Here is a 22421-nt window from a genome sequence, read left to right on the forward strand (position 1 = left end):
AAAAAAAAAACACTATTATTTAAAAAAAAAATACTTTTAAAAGAGAGAGAGAGGGGCCGGCACTGTGGTGTAGCGGGTTAACACCCTAGCCTGAAGCGTCCACATCTCATATGAGTGCCGGTTCAGGACCCGGCTGCTCCACTTCCAATCCAGCTCTCTGCTATGGCCTGGAAAAGCAGTAGAAAGTGGTCCAAGTCTTTGGACTCCTGCCTCCATGTGAGAGACCTGGAAGAAGCTCCTGGCTCCTGGCTTCAGATCGGTGCACCTCCAGCCGTTGCAGCCAATTTGGGAGTGAACCATCAGAGGGAAGATCTCTCTCTGCCTCTCCTCTCTCTGTGTGTAACTCTGACTTGCAAATAAATAAATAAATCTTTTTAAAGAAACAAAGGGGGGGGGGTGCTTGCCTCTGGCAGTGAAGATGAGGACTGTGCACAGGGAAAGCCTGTTCTAGTCATGCTGAGTGGTGGGTGCACAGGTCCTCACTCATTACTAAGCTTTGTAACTCACACACGCTACATATACCATTCTGCAAGTATCAAATGTTATATTTGATTTTTTTATACTATATGTTGAGTTTCCCTCCTCCCAAACGCTTGGGACCCTAGTGTTTCAGATTTCGCATTTTTTTCAGATTTGGGAATATTTGCATATACCTAAGGAGATACCCTGAGGATGACACAGTAGTCAAAACACAGTGTTCAGGGACCAGCCAGGGGGCACAACAGGTTAAGTGACCGCTTGAGACATCCACATTCCATGTTGAAATGCAGGTTCAAGCCTGGCACCTCCACTACCCTGTTCACTTCCTGCTAATATATCGTGGGAGGCGGTGGATGAGGGAATTGCGGATGGAGTTCTGGAATCCTGGTTTTAGCCTGGCCCTAGTCCTGGCTGTTGGGAGCATTTGGGGTGAACCAGTGGATAAGAAAACTCTTTCTCTCCCTCTCATTGTCTCTCTATAAATCACTCTGCCTCTCAGATAGAGGAAAATAAATATTTATTTAAAAATAAAATATTTATTAATGTTTCATATATACCTTATGCACAACAGCACGAAGGCAACTATATATACTATTATTTAGTGTGTCTAAAAAATGACTATGACCAGCACACACAGTCAGGTATGGAATTTCCTATTTGTGATGTCACAATGGTTCCCAAAAATTTCAGATTCTGGAGCAGTTCAGATTATAGATAACCAGATTAGGGATGCTCAACTTGTATGCGGTTGTGGTTAAATTTAAGATGGTAAGTGGGGCAGGCATTTGGCCTTGTAGTTAAGAAACCCACACCCCGCATCAGAGTACCTAAGTTCAAATTCTGGCTCCACTCCTGATTCCAACTTCCTGCCATTGCAGACAATGGAAAGCAGCAATAATGGCTCAAGTAGGCGGGCCCCTGCGACCCACTTTAGAAATCTGGATTGAATTTCCAGCTCCAGCTTCACCCTGGTGCAGCCCTGGCCACTGCAAGCATTGGTGGATTGAACCAGCAGGAGATCTCTCTCTCTCTCTCTCTCTCTCTCTCTCTCTCTCTCTCTCTCTCTCTCCCAGAAATAAAAAGCACATGGGAGGAAGGCAAACAGAGGCAATCTGTGTAGAAAACACTTAACAGAAGTCCTGCTGTGAAGAAGAGCAAGAAAAAGAGCTGTGGCCAGAGGGGAATGGGAATGCCTGGAAGAGTTTTCACATTGTTATATACAATTTTGTTTTCAATTATGAAATACTCCAAGTACAAAGAAAAGGAAACAATACTGCAGCAAACGGCTAAGTCAACCTCAACATTCTATCACACAAATGGCTTCAAAACCAACAGCACCGCAAATAGTATGGAAGCTCGCCACGCGTCGCTTGTCTCCCCAGAAGAAAGGGAATTCCACTTAATTTTCTAAGAATTATTAAAGCATGCCTGGATGTTGACAGGAATTCTTCAGGAGGCAGACAAGGCATCCAAGCAAGGTCCATTTATATCAATACTACGTTATTAATTCACCAGCTGTGAGCACACACCTGGAGGAGATTTTTGCTGGGTGCTGATGGTTCTAGGTGCCTCTCTAGCACAGGGTGATGAAGGATACAATGAGCTCCTCTAGAGTCATGGAGTCAAGTGTCCCCAACTGGCACAGACAGGAGGACTCTACCCATCGCTGGTGCAGTGTTCTCATTGCTCTAAGTAGCTGGCCAAGCCCAGGAAGGAAAAGTGATTTTAAAATGGGGGGAGGGGTGAGAGGGACAATATTTTTTCTTTTCTTCTTCAAATTGAACAGTAAATATACTGAAAGAATGGCAAAAATCTCCCTAACTAAAATGTAGTAACAACATCCCAGCTTAAGAGATGACTTCCGATAGCAAGCAATACATGAGAAAATGGAGTGAAGAGGCAGAGAAGTCCACAGGAAAAGAGGAGGTGGTCAGGAGGAAAAAGCAAGGTGAGTATTTGTGGGGATCTATAAAAAGAGGAAGCTTCATTTTTTATCCTAATCAGGCAGCCAACAGACAGAAGTGGGTGTTGTGACAACAGGGTTAAACTGCAGCTTGCAAGAGCAGAATCAGAATGCTGGTTCCTTCCAGTCTGGTTGCTCTGCTTCCCATCCAGCGCATTGCCATTGCATCTTGGAAGGCAACAGAAGATGGCCTGAGCACCCAGAGCCCTGTCACCCACACAGCAGACCCTGATGGGGTTTGGAGCAACTGGCTTCAATATGGACCTGCCCCAGTAGTAGCAGGCATTTGGGAAAGTAAATCAACATATGAAAAAGCAATCAATCTCTTTCTCTCTCACCCTCCTCCCCTGCCTCTCAAGTAAATAGGGGAGGGGAGGAGGGGAGGAGGGGAGGAGGGAAGGGAGGAGGGGAAGAGGGGGGGAGGGGAGGTGGGAGGGAGGGGAGGAGGGGAGGAGGGAAGAAGAGGAGGAGGGGAGGAGAGGAGGAGGGGAGAAGGAAAGGGAGGAAGGAGGGAAGGGAGGATGGGAAGGAGGGAAGGGAGGAAGGGAGGAAGAGGGAGGAAAAGAGGGAGGAAGAGAGGGAGGGAGGGAAGGAGGAATTCAAATAGTGCTGTGATCCCAGGTAAAATATCACATAAATCAAACCACCCTCCTAAGCTTCACCAAAAAAGATGCTCACTACCATCTTGTGGCTGTGCTACCTGGTACCTGACCATAGGACACAGTGAATTCAACTGAACAGGTCTATCTAAACCACCATAGTGTCTACTGGTAATGACAACATAAGAAATGTACATAGTGCATAATACCTGAAGGCCCTTAAATAATTCCCACTTCACCCCTGTACCCTCCCAGAACAGGACTGCTAAATCAATCTAACACTTGTCAGAAAATGGAAAGCACCTCTGTAGTGCTTGGTTACTATCAAGGCAGAGGGTATCACACAACAGCTGAAGCTCATGGTTATTACTAGGAGATATAAAGTACGGCAGATTTTCAAGTGTTAAAATGTTACAGGAAAAGTTAAGCGTCTACTATGAATGCTACCCAAGGGACTGGAGGCAGAGAGTACAAATAAGGTCTGAAGTTCATTCAACTTCACCAGCCACACAGGAGAACCAGTCCATCTCGCTCAGGGATTTCTGCAGAAGCCTCAGAAATGGTGTGGGCCCCCACACCTGTTGCATCTGGGCCCAGTTGCTAGCAGGGGTCCAGGTGCAAACCTGACCATCAGCACAGTACAAAGGTTCCCATCATGGCACCCTCTGCATTGTAGCAGTTGGCCCCATCCCACCTCTGCAACCTCAGCTGGGTTCACACCCTGTTCTCCTCCCCCAACAACCAGGCCCTGCTCTCTCTGCACTGAAACTCTTCACCCACTTAACTCTTCCCTCATCCTCAGACCACATTCCAGCTGTGCACATCTTCAAGAAACTGGTTCTGATATACCTACCACAAACTCTTAAGCCACACACCTCCCAAAGGTAGACTTTGACTTTCCTTAAGTTGACTATTTCATTAATGTGTGTCTCCCACTTTTAGCCAACCAGGAACTTATCTGCCTTGTTCATCATTTTATTTCCAGGTAGCAGCATATTAACCTGACACATGGTAAATGCTCAATATTGAATCTTAAAAGCACAAGAATAGGGACCAGTACTGTGATGCAATAAGTAAAGCCTCCGCCTACAGTGCCAGCATCCCATATGGGTGCTGGTTCTAGTCCCAGCTGCTCCTCTTCTGATCCAGCTACCTGCTAATGGCCTAGGAAAGCAGCAGAAGATGGCCCGGGAGGGCTTGGGCCCCTGCACCCATGTAGGAGACCTGGAGGAAGCTCCTGGCTGCTGCCTTTGGATCGGCTCAACTCTGGCAATTGCAGCCATTTGGGGAGTGAACAAGCAGGTGTAAGACCTCTCTCTTTGTGTCTCCCTCTCTCTGTCTGTAACTCTGACTCTCAAATAAATAAATAAATCTTTTAAAAAAAATGCAAGCATTAAGCATCTATCACTAAGTTAACATGAAATAGCTACTGAGAATGACAGATGGTAGAACAGGGAGGGAGCTTACTGCTCTACTCTAGGGGAAGATAGTTTCAAAAAACTGAGAGAGTGCAAGCTCATGGAAGAGTCAGGGAGAAAACTGCAGAAGAAACTCCAAGCAAATTAGAGGAACACTGTGGATCTTCATGGAAGGTATGGATGCACACAACACAGGGACCCCAGCAAATGAGAAACTCAGCACCAGTTTTGGAGTGAGGTGAAACCATACTGCAGCAGCCCAAGTCACTAGCGATAAAGCTGCAGGAAGAGACTGGCAGGAGTCCGGCTTGGAGCCCTGTGGGGGACAGTGTACCTGCCAAGCAAGAGGGGAAAAAAGGGGGCACATTTCTCTCTCTGCAACCACCTGGCTCCGGCATCCTATAACTAGCCAACAGAGGATGGGCACCATTTTGGACAGAGGTAACAGCTATGCCTGGCTGTGTCCACAAGTCTAGCAACCAGCCAAGAGGAGACACCAGAGTATGACTGGGAGAACTGACAGAGGGCTTGGTGTTCCCAATTGTTGCCAGCCTGGTGGGCTAGGACTGTGAAAATCCTGTGGCTGCGTGGGAGGATGCAGGGTGTGGCAGTCACTGTGGGTGGGTCCACAAGCTCGGGGCTCCCTGTCTCCCTGCTGAGGGTCACTGCTGTGGGATCTGTGCTCACACCAAGGACTGCATGGATCCTTTCTGTGGGTCTTGTGACAGCACAGAAGAACATAGTATCCAATGGGGCTAGTGCCCAGGCACTGGTCTCCTTGGAGGAGAGGAGGTGAGCATGAGACTATGCCAACAGAGCTGATAAAACCTCCCTTCTGATTAAAAAAAAAAAAAAGAAAAGATTTACCACACCCAACTTGGGTGTAACCTTGGATACTCCCCTCACCTTAGAGCACTAAACAGAACTCCCTGGCAACACCCAGCACATGCCTCTGGGTATTCACTGAAAGAGCAGACACCCCACTAAACCACAGAGACAAAGCCCAAAGATAAAAGACATCACAGGTACAAAACAAAAACAAAAACAAAAACAAGTATTTCCATAAATGCCTAAAAATAAATGCAGCCATTCAAGAAACAAGAAAACAGAACACAACATGTTGTATACTCAAAAGTATACAACACTTCAATACTAAAATGTGAAGATGAAGATATTGAAGAAATGCTGGAAACAGAATTCAAAAAATTGATTGTAGAATTACTTAGAAGTAATCAGAAGCAAATTCATAAATTAAAGAAATGCATTCATGTTATGAATGAAAATTATTACCATGAAATTGAGATGTTAAAGGGAAATCAAAATGAAATATTGAAAATGAATAATTCAATAAATCAAATAAAAAACGAAGTGAAAAGCCTTAGCAATACATTTGGTAAAGCAGAATAAAGATTATCTGAGTTAGAAGACAATCTCTGGAAATTTTACAGCCAAAGAAAAAGAAAAAGAAATTATAAAACCAAAAAACAGTGCTGAAGATTTATGGGATACTATCAAATGACCCAACACATGGGTCTTTGGAGTTCCTGAAGGTATGGAAAGATAATGGACTAGAAGGCCTTTTTAGTCAAATAATTACAGAAAACTTCCCTAATTTGGAGAAAAAAAGGTATGTCCACGTACAAGAAGCAAATAGAACTACTAATAGACATGACCAGAAAAGAATGAACAGTGGGTCATAGGAGAAACCAAAAAAATTCTGCAAATGAATGAAGATGACAATACAACATATCAAAATTTATGGGATACAGCAAAAGCAGTGTTAAGAGTAAAGTTTACAGCAGTTGGTGCCTACATTAAGAAATTGGAAAGGCATCAAATAAATGAGCTATCAGTGCATCTCAAGGATGCAGAAAAACAATAGCAAACCAAACCCAAAATTAGTAGGAGAAAAGAAATAATTAAAATTAGAATATAAACAAAAAAAATGGAAACAACAAAAAAAAATACAAAAGATCAGTGATATGAATAGCTGTTTTTTTGAAAAATAAGCAAAACTTACACAATTGGCCCAAATGTTCCTTCTATATCCAATTTGCTTAAAGTTTGCAGCATGAAAAGATGTTGTATTTTATCAAATGCTTTCTCTTCATCTATTGAGATAATCACATGGTTTTTGTTCTTCAGTTTGAACGTGATATATCTCATTTATTGATTTGCAAATGTTGTACCATCTCCGCGTACCAGGGATAAATCCCACTTGGTCGGGGTGAATGATCTTTCTGATGTGTTGTTGGATTTGATTGGGCTAGTATTTTGTTGAGTTTTTTGTATCTATGTTCATCAGGGAAATTTGTCTGTAGTTATCTTTCTCCACTGTATCATTTTCAGGTTTAGGAATTATGGTGATGCTGGCTTTATAAAAAGAATTTGAGAGGATCCCCACCCTTTCAATTGTTTTAAATAGCTTGAGAAGAATTTGAGTTAGTTCTTCTTTAAATGTCTGGTAGAATTCAGCAATGAAGCCATCCAGTCATGGGCTTTTCTTTGTTGTGAGGGCCTTTATTTCTGACTCAATTTTCATCTTGGTTATTGATCTTTTTAGGTTTTCTATGTCTTCATGGCTCAATTTAAGTAGGTTGTATATGTCCAAGAATCTATCCATTTCTTCCAGGTTCCCCTATTTTTTGGTATACAGCGCTTTGTAGTAATTTCTGATGATTCTCTTTATTTCTGTGGTATCTGTTGTTATCTTTCCTTTTTTATCTCTAATTTTATTGATTTGGGTCTTCTCCCACAATCAAGGCAACTTATAACAAACCCACAGCCAGCATCCTATTGAATGGGGAAAAGTTTGGAAGCATTCCCACTAAGATTGAAAACCAGACAAGGATACATACCCTTACCACTACTATTCAATACAGTTCCGGAAGTTTCAACCAGAGCCATTAGGCAAGAAAAAGAAATCAAAAGGATACAAATTGGGAAGGAGGAAGTCAAATTATTCCTGTTTACAGATGACATGATTCTATATATAAAGGATCCAAAAAGACTCTACTAAGAGGCTACTGGAACTCATAAAAGAGTTTGATAAAGTGGCAGGAAATGAAATCAACACACAAAACCCAACAGCCTTTGTATACACAGACAATGCCACAGATGAGACAGAAGTTCTAAGATCAATCCCATTCACAATAGCTACAAAAAAAAGTCAAATACAGGAGCCGGTGTTGTGGCACAGTAGGTAAGGCCACCGCCTACAGTGACAGTGTCCCATATGGGCACTGATTCATATCCTTGTTGCTCCATTTCCAATCCAGCTCTCCGCTATGGCCTGGGAAAGCAGTAGAAGATGGCCCAAGTCCTTGGAGTTCTGCTTCCACATGAGAGACCCAGAAGAAGCTCTTTGCTCCCAGCTTCTGACTGGCCCAGCTCCAGCCGTTGTGGCCATTTGGGTAGTAAACCAGTAGATGGAAGACCTCTCTCTCTCTCTGCCTCTCTGAAACTCTGCCTTTCAAATAAATAAATAAATGTTTCAAAAATCAAATAGATTGAAATAAATTCAAGAAAGGATATCAAAGATCTCTACAATGAGAATTATAAAACATTAAGAAAATAAGACACAAAAAAATGAAAAAAATCTTCCGTGCTCATGGATTTGAAGAATCAGTATCATCAAAATGTCCATACTACTAAAAGCAATTCAAGATTCAAAATACCAAGGACATTCCTCCCAGATACGAAAAAAAAGATGCTGAAATTCATATGGAAACATAGGAGAGTCCCAGTAGCTAAAGCAATCCTGTTTTATTTTTATTTTTGTTTTCTTTAAAGTTTATTTATTTGAAAGCTAGAGTTACAGAGAGGCAGAGATAGAGAGAGGGAGAGAGGTCTTCCATCCTCTGGTTCACTCCCCAGATGGCTACAATGGCCTGAGCTGGGCCAACCATGCAGGTGCAGAGGCCAAAGGACTTGGGTCATTTTCTACTGTTTTCCCATGCCACAGGATAGAGCAGGATCAGAATTGGAGCAGCCAGGACTTGAACTGGTGCCCACATGGGATGCTAGCACTGCAGACACCAGCTTTACTGCTATACCACAGTGTCAGTCCCACTAAAGCAAACTTATACAATAAAATCAAGGCCAGAGGCATCACAATACCTGATTTCAACATACTACAGGGCAGTTATAATCAAAACAGCCTGGTACTGTTTAGGAAAGACCAATGAAACAGAAGAGAAATGCCAGAATCAACCTACGCATCTATAACCACCTTATCTTCACAAAGGAGCTAAAATCAATCCCTGGAGCAAGGACAGTCTCTTCAATAAATGGTGCCAGGAAAAATGGATCTCACATGCAGAAGTATGAAGCAAGACCCCTCCCTACCTTACACCTTACACAAAAATCCCCTCAAAATGGATCAAAGACCTAAATCTATGACCTGATAACATCAAATTATTGGGGAAACTCTGCAAGACATTGGCACAGGCAAAGAGTACTTAGAAAAGACCCCAGATGGGCCCTGCACCTGCATGGGAGACCAGGAGAAGCACCTGGCTCCTGGCTTCGGATCAGCGAGATGCGCTGGCCGTAGTGGCCACTGGAGGGTGAACCAGCGGCAAAAAGGAAGACCTTTCTCTCTGTCTCTCTCTCTCACTATCCACTCTGCCTGTCAAAAAAAAAAAAAGAAAAGAAAAGAAAAGAAAAGAAAAGAAAAGACCCCAGAGACACAGGCGGTCAAAGCCAAAATTGACAACTGGGATTAAATCAAATTGAGAAGCTTCTGCACTGCAAAAAAAACATTCAGCAAAGTGAAGAGGCAGCCAACAGAATGGGAGAAATTATTTGCAAACTATGCAACTGATAAAAGACTAATAACAAGAATATATGAAGAGCTCAAGGAACTCAACATCATGGCCAGCGCCGTAGCTCACTAGGCTAATTCTCCGCCTGCGGAACTGGCACACCAAGTTCTAGTCCTGGTTGCTCCTCTTCCAGTCCAGTTCTCTGCTGTGGCCCAGGAGGGCAGTGGAGGATGGCCCAGGTCCTTGGGCCCTGCACCTGCATGGGAGACCAGGAGGAAGCACCTGGCTCCTGGCTTCGGATCAGCGCAGCGCGCTGACCACAACACACCGGCTGTAACGGCCACTTGGGGGTGAACCAACAGAAAAAGGAAGACCTTTCTCTCTGTCTCTCTCACTGTCTAACTCTGCCTGTCCAAAAAAAAGAAAGAAACTCAACAACAACAAAACAACCAACCCAGTTACAGAGGACTTAAAACAGGCATTTTTTCCAAAGAGGAAATCCAAATGGCCAAAAGACACATGAAAAAATGCTCATCATCACTAGCAATCAAGCAAATGCAAATAAAAACCACAATGAGATTTCACTCCACCCCTGTTAGAATGGCTTTCATACAGAAATTAACAAATAATAAATGCTGGAGATGATGTGGGGGGAAAGGTATCCTAATCCACTGTTGGTGGGAATGTAAACTAGTATGGCTGCTGTGGAAGACAGTATGAAGATACCTCAGATATTTGAATATAGACCTACCATATGACCCAGCCATCCCACTCATGGAAATTTACCCAAGGGAAATAAAATTAGCATATGAAAAAGTTATCTGTACCTCCATGTTTACTGCAGCTCAGTTCACAATAACTAAGATATGGAATCAACCCAAATGTCCCTCAACTGAAGACTGGAAAAAGAATAATTTATGGGATATATACACCATGGAATAACATAGCAGTTCAAAAAAAATGCAATCCAGTCATTTGCAACAAAATGGATGCAACTAGAAAACATTATACTTAGTGAAATAAGCCAGTCCCAAAAGGACTAACACCATATGTTCTTCCTGATCTGTAGTAACTAACAGAGCACCTAAAAGGTAATCTATAGAAGGGAAATTGACACTTTGACATGAGGTGACTTTGAACAGTTTTCTTTATTCATACCATTTAACTCTTTCCTTAGAATAGCGTTAATCTTATGTATATAAAGTTAATTGAAAATATAGCTAGGCTGGGGGCTGGTGCTGTGGTGCAGTGGGTTAAAGCTCCGGCCTGAAGTGCTGGCATCCCATATGGGCACCAGTTCTAGTCCTGGCTGCTCCTCTTCCAATCCAGCTCTCTGCTATGGCCTTGGATAGCAGTAGAAGATGGCCCAAGTTCTTAGGCTCCCAGACCCCTGCACACACATGGGAGACCCAGAAGCAGCTCCTGACTCCTAGCTTCGCATCAGCACAGCTCTGGCCATTGCAGCCATCTGGGGGGTTAACTAGCGGATGGAAGACCTATCTCTCTGTCTCTATCTCTCTCTGTAACTCTGTCTTTTAAGTAAATAAAATAAATCTTAAAAAAAAAGAAAATATAGTGAGGTAAAAAATTAGAATGGGAATAGGAGAGGGAGGAGGAAGAAGAATGGGAGTGTAGGTGGGAGGGTGCTTAACAGTGGGAACAATCACTATGTTCCTAAAGTTGTATTTATGATATGCATGAAATTTGTATACCTTACATAAAAGGTTTCTGGAGTGGGGGAAAATAGCTACTTAGCAGCAAACACAGCAGAAGAATACATATTTCTAGACTTTCAGTAAATAAACAATATTTCCAAAAAGCTGTCAGTCATTTTGGCTTAATCAGTTTCCCTGCTATATCACATTACCATTAAAAACACACGCAAGTGGACTTCAAAACAAAGTTCATGGAACATTGTAATTTTTTTTTTTTTTTGCTTTTTTTTTAATTTGAAAGTTAGAAACTGAGAGGCAAGTATACAATCTTCCATCCACTAGTTCACATCTCAAATGCCCATGCTGGCAGCTGGGACTGGTTCAAACTGAAGCCAGGAGACAAGAACTCCATCAGGGTCTCCCAATGGCTGGCAGGGACCCAAGTACTTGAGCCATCACCTCCAGAGTGCTCATTAGCAGGAAGCTGAAATCAGGAGCAGAGCTGGGTCTCAAAGCCAGGTTTCCCAATCAGTGGCTTAACTGTTAAGCCAAACACACAACGTCATAATCTTTTGATTTCATTTTTCCATGAACTTCTTGACAACAACTCATACTTCTGGAGGGAAGTGGATTATAATCAATAATACCCCTAGGAAAATTCAAAATCAGGGTAGGAAAAATGCATCCAACACAAGGATGTTTGCCTGGAAACCATGGAGTTCCTGGACCAGCGCTGCCTCCACTTCAGAGCCCGCTGGACGTCTCTTTCTGGGCAGTCTCAATGCAGCCTTTGCATTGCCTTTCCTAGCGCCTGTCGGTTCACGGTGTTCCTGATAAACAAGCTCAGTCAGCCACATGTCAGAATCCTACCCCTCTCAAAGAAGGATCACAGTCAATTTGTCCATGAACCCTTCATTATTCACTTCCCCTGGCAAGAAATGCGTTTTCATTCCTCTACACTCCCACAAGATGATTGTGTCTTCTAATTGCTGCGTGTTAATTATCTATGCACTTTTCCATTCTTCCTTGTTAGAATATATGCCCTCTAAGGGCAGGAGGGTCTTTCTTGCACACAGCCATCTATGTCCTGTAATTGTTAACACAGAGATTAAGCAAAGGACATATTAGAGAGAGAGAGAGAGAGAGAGAGTGAGAGAGGTGACCCATTCATCAGATAAACAGCTAGCTAGACAGACACAGATGCCCTGTCTCCATTCCCAACATATTAAAACCCAAGAGGCCAAACTGAAACAAGACTATGTATGAGTCTCTGGATAGCGGTATAAAGAAATATACCTTTCTAACCATTCACTATCAAATTTTACTCATCTTAAGTGAACATAAAAGCAATTACTGGCACGGTACACCAATTTGCATGTCTTTCATGTCTGGCTCTTCAGCATTTTACACAATATGAAAAGTAGATTGTCCAGGGCTATAATTTCAATATCCTCCATGGACACTGTGTCTTTTCCTAATTTAACAGTCTTCTAAATACCTTGTAGTTAAGTCTTGGTTTGGCAAATTTGAGATTAAAAACCTTCCATTTGGATGCCTTGCAATTCAGCTAAGTGCCCCAAAAGGGAATGTTTAAATTAATGGAAGATTAGAGCAAGGAAGAAGATTCTAAAAGGTATTCTGTAATGGGATTTTGTCACCACCTTCTCTGTTTTATTGAGAAAATAGTCTGTTCCTAAGGGGCTGAAAGTTTACATGCCAACCATCACTCTAGTTTAACTGTTGGAAGTTAAAAATGTCAGGGAAAAACAGTCTGTAATGGAAATGCTGACATGCCATGAAGCTAGGGGGCACAAGCAGGTGCTCCTGGAACCCACAGCCATAATTCAATCAAGCTGTATTTTGACGTCATCTGTTACAGAAAAAGCCAAATGGTTTATGAGCGGCACCAGAACCCCCGAGATTAAATTACAGCCCTGATATTTAATCATGGGTCTTACTTTGTTATTTTTAATAACACAATACATTTTAACAGTTATTCGTCAACTGCCTTACCCAAATTAGAACACGTGATGACAAGCAAGGCGGATTACAATGTCTCTCTCTCTCTCTCTCTCACACAATCTCAATTTTTATTATTATTTTCAGAATAGCAGATTAAACAGTTTTCCTCTTCTTAAGAGACATACAGTTGGTACCAATGGATTAAGTTCAAACCTTAATTAAAAGCAGCATGAGGTCTTTGACCAGAGGGTCAGGACATGTGTATTTGTGTCCTATCACAGCCAATAACCAACTGAATGATTTGGGCAAAAGACATTTCAACCTCTCAAACCTTGGCCCGTTATCTAAAAAATTCACAGGGCATCTGTAAAGTCTCTTGTATCTTTAAATTTGTATAAATTATATGCTTGAAAAGCAGATTGTGCCATGTCTTTGGATTCCTAGAAGATATGAATGCAAAAGTTTTATATCTCCAAAGTTGACATTCATGAATTGGGTAATTCAATTAAAATTATTCTGATCAAAGAGGCGTTCTAGCATACGAGAATTTTTAAGCTAAAGTTTCTAGAGGCAACATCAACATCAGCAAATGAAACAGGTTCTGAAAAAGTAATGTACAAATCCTACAGCACACATAAAGATTTGTTTGTGAAACAAATCAACAGAGGCACATCCAACAATGGATCACAGTTAACAAACTACCTATAGTAATTACCACCAAAGGCAGTCCAGAACTTCATTCATTAAATGTTAACTGTCACACAAAAGTACAAAAGCATCCAACTGAACACTCATGTGATTGCACCTTTAAATAAAACACTTTCTTGCAGCCCTGAAATTCATCCACGTAAACTGATTTTAAACACACCTGGATATTTGATATGCTGATTAACTGGGCCTTTTTTATTTTTAAAATGAAAGTAAACTTGACAACCTTTTCAACACTTTTTCTATTTCTGCAAGTTTGACATAAATAAATATGTGTATCAGTATATGTGGGTGTATGTACCTATATACATATATATATATTTATATACAGACATACATTACACACATATACATACACACATTACTTGTAGCAAAGTGTTAGCCAGTTCTCTATAAAGGGTAAATTGTTTCCTCTCTTACATTTCTCCTAATCATGAAGAGAGTCATGGTTCCTAGGCATCCAGCTAACACCATATGCATGCCTTATTGTCGAGTCTAAATGGGCTCATGTATTCGAAGAATGGGTAACTCACATGTCAGTTTATAAACTTGCTGGCCAAATCTGAAAATTTTACTCAAGGTAATGAGAAACCAGTAACGAAAATAACCTTTTAAAAAAAGGAAAAAAAAAAACAAAAACCTATAATGCACTTTACTTTCTCTACAACTTAGCACTATCTAATTAACTTAGAAGAACACCTGGCCATAAAAAAAAATAGCACATAGAATATAAAAAAAAAAAAATAAGGAAAGGAAAATTTTTTTTCCTTCAATTTAACACTATGTCTGTAAAAGATCTGGTTTGATCAACATACATATAGATTCTAAAGATTTGGCCAAGAACATTTTGGTTCAAGACTTGTAAACTGAAGATCATTTCAAAACACACCATGTTCCTTATTAGGCAACTTGAGATCTGTTATCTTGGCTTATGGGAACTGATCTAAATAGCATCATAATACTAAACGTTGAAAATCACAGGCCTGAGGCCACCAGGACTCAACTCTATGCCTTGGACGAGGTTGCAAACTTCCAATATAAAATGTAGTTTACCATTAGAAGTAAATGTTTGATCTGTAAAGCTTACAAAATTACTTTGTTTATCATAGCAGATGAAAGCAAAAAGGAATAATTTTAAGCTCAAAACAAAACTGTTTATATGACAGTCTTTACTGCTACATGATTCTAAGCATTTAAGACAGATTCGAGCAATTAACAGCATAAACTTTCATTACATAGTTCTATTATATATGTTTATGTGACTTAGCTGTTCATCTGTTATTTAAGTGATTTCCTCATTACAATAGTAGGGGAAGGATAATTTGCTGATGCTGTCAAAAATGTGAAGCATTTCAGTCTCAACAGTTCTTGGATCCCCACGCTTGTTTAATGCTTTTTATTTACTTAAGTCAGTGTCAAATAGAGTACTGCTTCTTCCTTCTGAATTTAGAAAACTAACATTTTAAGCACATGTCTGGTAATAGACATCTCTAAACTTCAAAACTGCTTATTTTTGTGATGCAGATAGAATTAAGATTGTTATTCTTGAATATTAAGTTTCAAAGCTCTAACAATGAACTGCAAAACTTTTAACTTTATAGATTGGAAATCCTCATTGTTTTAGATATTAATAAATCAGGCTTTGTGACCTTAAATTCTGGTCTAAATACATGAAAATAACTGAAAATGAAGTAGTTTATTAGTACCCATGTAGACTACCAATGTACAGCAGAACAACTTGTACAATATCTACTATATTTTCTTGGTTAAAAAAAGTAAAATTGAAGAGACATTCTAAGTGACATACAAATCCATCATAAATGGGATGGCATATGTGGACACAAAGGCAAGAAAAATTAGTATGGTTTATACTATTATCTTAATTTTTTAAAATGCTATCTACTATAAAGATCATGGACACTATTTCATGCCAAGTCTCAATATTATATTCCACACCTGCACCATCTCGAAACAATGAGCTGCATCAGACTGTTGTGTGTCTCTGTGTGCATGCAAGCATGTGTGTGTGCATGCAAGTGTGAATGAAAGGACTAAGGACTTTGAGCTAGGCATGGCTGAGCTGAAAACCTAAATTTCACTGGCTGCTTTGCAAGCGAGTTTTTAAAATCTCTGTATCTCAGTTTCCCCATCTATGCATTGGGTAGGATACTAGATCGCACTAGATTCTTCTGAGGATTAAAAAACACAATAAACTCAAGGTGTAGAGCACACCACCTGGCACACTGAGAAGTACTTTCCTTATGTCTGCCACCCTCATTCACACTCTATTATTCCACCTAACACAGTGCAAATAGCCACAGAGAAGACCAGGCAAAAGAGGTCAACAATCCAAAATTCAGCTCCAAACCCCTTAAAAGAAGAAGGAAAAGGGGGGGGGGGCATTCAGAGGGCACAAGCACATACAGAAGCATTTATTTCCACGAATAACAGCACACAAATCCTGATACCTATTATACAGGACAAATGACGGGAAAACAGTGTTGAAATTAACGTTATTTCCAATAAAGGATTTGCAGAGGACTACAAAGAATTAGCAAATCAAAACTTGTTTTTTTTAGAACAAATAAAAGCACAGTTGAGAAACTTAAACTTGGGCTTCAGTTCTCTTTGGCTGTATGAAGGAGGCACTGGGCAGCCTACTCTGCGGGGTTTCTATCCCCAAAATTCTGATTCTAACATAATGAATTTAATTCTACTATATTTATTTTTAACCTATTAAATTGCTCTGCACTCTACAAAAAAAAAAAAAAAAGCCAATAGGAAGACTTTTAAAACACACACATGATAGTAAGTAGCTCTCCTCAACAGACAAACTTAAGGGGAGAGCAATTTCTTTTTCATCACCATGAACTCAGAGAAATTAATTCAGGATGCTAACCACGTGAATTCTCCATCTTACAAAATTATCCAATGAACTGCTTTTTTTTTCCCCTCAACAAAATTTACTAAATTGATGCTTGGTTTTGGGGTTCACATGGATACAGTTTAACTCACAGGATCCTCAAATGCGCTCCCTCTTCCAAAATGACCCACAGCAGAGATGTGCTATGCTCTACTACTGCTCTGAATTGTTCAAACACACGTTCCTTTGGCAACCTTTCACAGCAGCCGAACACCTAAGTAAAACTAAACACTTACAGGGTGAAAAAAACTCAACTTTTAAACTAAGAGAGGAAAATGTAGAATCCATCATAGACTAGCTGTAAATACATGTACCAGATGTGGTCAGGGCTGATCTAACAAGTTCTTTAGTAGACACAATTCCAGTGGCACAACTTTAAAACCACCTTTTAAAAAGATGCCAAAGCTAGTGTGCTTAGCTTTCCTCATGAAAGACTGGAGCATAATCATCTAAACTATACTTTTGTTCTATTGGAAAATTAAACCGCCAGCTCATCAATAAATCACAGACTTTTTAGGTACATTTTCCCCCTTTAGTAACTCTGCCATCATATTTTTTAATGAGAATAATTTTCCAGTCATCCAGGCATGTGGATGCTTTTAGTGTGTTTTAAGATCAATGAAGATAGCGGATATTAAATCCCTTTGTATAAATTACCATATAGGTTATAACTATTTCTTAAAAATAATCCCAGAGCCCACCAATCCACCGTGTTAAGGTCATCTTAGCTCTGAACCATCATGGCTGAATTGTTTTAGTGCTTTCTGCTGAACACCTGCAAACATCAAACAAAAACTGCTGGTCCTTTCCAGGGTTGACAAAAGCCTTTCATGTGAAAAATGCTCCCTGGGAATGTCGGGCTGTAGCTCAGGTTACATTCCATTCTCCCCAGCAGCCTCACCATTTCTTAAGGTGGTAGGAAAAACCATGTTTGTGAAATGAAAGATTAAAGAGAATATGGCCACACTTTATTTTCATTCTCACATTGCAAATCACAATGGAGCATCCTGTATTAATGGAATCAAAAGCTATTGGAAACTTTAAGCATGAAATATTGCCATGCTTCACTGTGAAAAAATATAGCTGATTTCTCAAACAGAAACAGTTTACTTATAGTTTAGATCTTTTTTTTTTTCTCTTCCCCCTGGATCCAAGTTTCAAAGAGACCCATGAAAGTGACATCTGAGTCCACACAGGGCAACCGGTATTAACTTGAACTGACTTTAAATTAAGATTTCTCTACCCAAAGTTTCCTAGTCCATCCTTCCAGTTAAAGAGAAAAGTGAATTTTTTATTTTTTATTTTTTAATTTGTTATGCTTTAATAGTGATTGCTTTATTTATTGAGTAAAAATATGAGCCATCTTCTTCACTAACAGCACTGGGTTCAAATATATCTTCATAGACAGGAAAAAATCAACACGCCAATCTGTACCCTATATAATACCATCATATTTGATTGAATGAATACTCCACATCTTCCATCAAGGCAAGCAGAATCAAAGACCATTGCACTTTGTACTCTTAAAGGTAAATATTTGGTTCTGAAAACTATACCTTTGGTACAATGTAACTTTAAGTCCAACACCTTGAAAATAATCACTACACTGTCAGGAGTTACTGTAACGTGCCTCACTAAGAACCGTGTGCATGTCTGTATACATATATATGTGTGTGTGTCTATATATATGTATATAGTTCTCTTCAGAACTATGTAAATTAGGATACATGATCACTTAAGCCAGGACTTCATTTAAAAGTGAACAATTCAAATGGACCAGACACACACAGTTATCCTCTGAAATACAACAAAATTTTATACTTCTAATCACTTTACTTTATTAAACCGCATCTAAACTAATACACTGGAGTTCCTCCAAATGTGTCCATTTTCACAGCAGTGCAAGGAGTCTTTCACAGTGACTTTGAAAACAGTGTCTCTCTTTGCCTGCCTGACATAATCCACTTTTTGGATTTAATTGAATATGCATTCCTTAAGTAAAATCAGAAGAATCACTGTCAGGGAAAAGGTAAGCTACTGTTCCCGTTGTGTTTAACATGACAAATGAATCTGCCTACGAGAGGCACTGTGCTCATTGTTACTTCAAAAATGCCTATTTTCTATTTTCAAAGTTATATAGAGAAACTACACACAAATGTCCAAGATGTAATACTAACACAACAAAACACTTAAGGAAGTCCGCAAAGGGGGAATATGGAAGGGTCCAGGACAGCACAAACACAAATATACAGTCAATATGTATTTTTACTTTTTAACCAAAGTGGACCAAAACCAAGTTAAATTGTGACTATAAGAAGCATCTCATATTTTGTAAATCAAGTGATAAAGCGACAAAAATTCCCTTAACTCATGGGGGCCAGAAAAAGTAACTTATTTGGAAATGAGGAACTTTTAAAACTCATTAATTTCATGAAAATTCACCAATGACACAAATCACATTGGTCAACAATTTCTCTCATTGCTACTGTACCAAATGAAAATTAAGAGATGTGAAATTATACTCATGGTTGACAGACTAGTCCACTAGCATCTCACAACTGAAAGATGTCAACATTTACCAGTGAGACCTAAGAAAAGTGCTCTGCCTGCACTGCTATGTACCATTGCCAGAACTCCTGAGCCACTGCAGCTGGTTAACAAGCATAAATGGATGTAAGCCTTGCACCTAAAGCTTAGCAGGCAACAATGCAGGATTCCTTTTATTTAAAATTCATTGGACAAAAAAAAAAAAAAAAACCTTGTAAAAGAATATCATACTTTCACTCTTTGATTTTAATAAGACATTCAAATAGCCCTGTACTACAACTCCTCCTTAAATGCCAGATAATCACTGTGCACACAGATTTCTTTTGTGAATAGCGTTGTTTTTTAAACATCACCCAAAAATCTTTCATTTATAAAGTGTTAAACATCCTTCCAAACTTACAACTTAAAATATCACAAAAATTCACTGTGCAAGTAAATGATTAGGGAAAGGAAACCGCTAAAGCAATGAAAAGCATATTTTAAATATAAATGAATTCATATTTTGCCTCTCAGATTAGCATGAGGCTCTTTTCAGGGATGGTTTCCTACACAGCATTCAACCACAAAATTAAGTACTAAACTTCTTTAAAAGGGTTAACTGTACACAGTACCTAATCACTGATATTATTTACAAGACATTTTCCTTTTTATGAAACTTAAATTTTTCCCCCCATCTTCAAATAGGGATCACTAATTTAATTCCCTATATTAACACTGGCCTTATATTCCCATGTGTGATTACAAATGTTTTAGAAAATTGCTTTCAAATTAAGTGATGGAATTTTGAGACAGTGTCTTTGATTTAATTTTAAAAAGGCCTAATTTTAATCACAAAAGATAAAATTTTGTGTAAGTTATACCATTGATGGATGATGAAATAACCAGATCATTTCTAGGCTAAAATTCAACGCCTTTTTCAGAACCCTTCAACAGAGCCAAGAAACACACAATGTGTAAAGGAACAGCTAAGAACATTGAACTTCACAGGAAGAAAAGAATTTACATACTTGAGCCAGTAAAATGTCCACTCGCCAAAGAAGTTGGTCCATTTTTGCCACTGCTCACAGGAGGTGAAAACATCTACAAGAAACAAAGAAATATTACAGTTGAAAAGAAGACATTTGTGCCCTTCAGAGCTCATCAAAGACCTTTCATACTCTTACCAAACAGCCTGGAATTTACGCTAAGGGTTTTATTCAGTAAAAGACATCACCAGCCAACTGAAAACTACAGCAGACACCACACTACAATGCCCTCCCCATCACCACGCTGCTCTTCCTTTCTCCTCAGGTCATTAGACTGCCACACAGTCCTAGTACATGTTGAACAAACAGTTCCCCATAATGGTAGCAAGATTCAGGCTGGAGGGCAGCAGCCTCTCTAGGAAACACTACTTTGACGAAGGAAGCAAAAAAGTTGTTTGTTTCATACAGAAAACCTGGGCCATAACCGTGGCAAGGTCCATTTCCATCCTGTATAGGATCTGCTTGTCATATGTGAACCCAAATAAAAATAAAGTGCCACCTGCACTAAATTCTCATTTCGTCTCTAGAATGAGAGCAATTGGAAGCAAGCTTCTCTCTCTCTCTCTCTCTCTCTCTCTCTCTCTCTCCACCCTCTCTCTCACTCTCTCTTTCACTCCCTCTCTCTCCAGCATTTATTTCTACCCTAATTGGTCTCCCTCTTCTTCCACGTATGTGGTGGATAATGCACACCTTCCCAGTGTCACACACTGCAAAAAGCAAAGGAATGAAGGGGGAAAGTGCAGCAAGCAGAACGGGGGCTGCAAAGCTGCCTAGGGCTACGTTTCCTGGCAAAACTTCCGAAAGCCATTTCTCCAAAAGGGCTAGGAGAGGAGCAGTGGCAGTGGCAGTGGCGGCAGCACCAGCGGCAGCGGCAGCGGCAGCAGCAGCAGCAGCAGCGTGAAAGAGCCCCACTCAGAAGGCGGTGTGGACTGCATTGGTGTGTTTTGTGCATTCTCTGTATTTTGCTTCACAAATGCATCTTCCATCAAACTCATCTGGCATGAAACGTGAACTCCCCTGACCTGCTGGAGACTGGGTTTGGGAAAGGGGAGCGAAGGGATGGAGAAGGACCAGAGTCGAGTCGTGACACTCCACAAGTGTGCAGGTCCGCTTTGTGCTGACCTCCAGTCTAGGAAACTGGCAAGAATAGTCCAAAGGCTTCTACAGGTCAGCTCAGCAGATCCAATGGAGTTTTCAGAATCCCAGGAAGAGGAATTAGGAGGACTACACACAGTCCCTACTCACCCCAAGGCACCATCAGTTAAAACTTTAAACAGACAACTGAGGCTCCTGTTTTCCACTTCCAGAAAATAATAAAACAACTAGCAGTACGCAGAGTACTGGTATGCTCAGAGTTCAGATACGGCCAAGTTTTAGGGGTGTCTGGTTTTTCCTTTCCACTGGGGTGAGACTCCATTATTTTGGGGCATCAGTGGGTAGGGAATTCAAGGCAGATAATTAAAGACTCCAGGGGGGGAAAAAAAGCCTGAATCTTGAATCACACCCAAAAAATTTAGTTAAAAACTTGTCAAAAGACCTTCGTATTTACCAGGGATTCAGTCCATTAAAAATTACACTGTCCTTTAGACGACTACTGGTTTCTAGCTGAAGTGTTTGGGTGTTTTGAGTTTCCACCAATCTTTCTTACCGCACTGAAATCCAGTAAATCACTCAGCTCTTTGTCCGTCCCTAAGGCAGCCATTCGCTGTTGGTGATGCATTTTAGCAAAATCACACAAACCTAGAAACATGGAAATAACCGCAATCAGAAAATCCAGTCCCAATCCTTGGAGAAAACACAATCGGATTTTTGGAGACTGGGGTGTGGGGGGTGGGAGATGTAGGGGCGGGTGGGATTAAGGTGGTGGGAAGGGGGAGGGATGGGAGAGTTGTTGCTGGGTTTTGTTTTTGTTTTAAGATGGAACAGGCAGCAATAGCAAAAAAAAAAAAAAAAAAAAAAAGCGATACTGTATTTCCAAAGAGACGATCAAACTGGTAACATCCACTAGAAAACCAAATCCAGGAAGGGGAAAAAAAAAAAAGAAGAAAGAAAGAAAGAAAAGAAAGAAAGCCGCTCGTGAGCGCATCCTTTTATGCAACAGGAGGTAGAGCGAGAAATGAATGGATCCCAGAGCAAAGAGAAACTACTCGGGACGGCCCGGTCTCAACTTTCCCCCACCCGCACCCCACCCCCCGGCACTGCTGGCGCTCGCACCCCGCGCGCCGCTCCCCTGCGCGTCTCCAAGTCGCTCCGAAGAAATTGCGGACGAGCGTCCCCGCGGGGCGAGCACGTCCCCAGGGGGAGGGGTGACAGGGCCGGCGGCGGGGGCGGGCGGAGCGCAGGCTCGGGTCCCCCCCCACACACCCCCGCCCGGC

The 22421-nt window shown here is 40.7% G+C and overlaps 1 protein-coding gene across 10 annotated transcripts in view; it reads right to left on the reverse strand.

Moving 5' to 3' along the window:
* The window catches only part of TCF4 (transcription factor 4), a 407611-nt gene that overhangs the window by 383233 nt on the left and 1957 nt on the right, over positions 1–22421 (reverse strand). For 8 of the 10 annotated variants that reach the window (XM_062201704.1, XM_062201701.1, XM_062201705.1 and 5 more), the window contains exons 2-3: positions 21695–21786; positions 20029–20101 (exon numbers count right to left, since the gene is read on the reverse strand). In XM_062201704.1, coding sequence (XP_062057688.1) covers positions 20029–20101; positions 21695–21766 — 145 coding nt within the window. In that variant the 5' untranslated portion in view covers positions 21767–21786. The remainder of the gene's footprint in view (positions 1–20028; positions 20102–21694; positions 21787–22421) is intronic. The other 2 variants (XM_062201706.1, XM_062201707.1) reach the window with 1 other exon arrangement.

The sequence above is a fragment of the Lepus europaeus genome, chromosome 9 (genome assembly GCF_033115175.1).
Source record: "Lepus europaeus isolate LE1 chromosome 9, mLepTim1.pri, whole genome shotgun sequence".
NCBI classification, from domain to species: domain Eukaryota; kingdom Metazoa; phylum Chordata; class Mammalia; order Lagomorpha; family Leporidae; genus Lepus; species Lepus europaeus.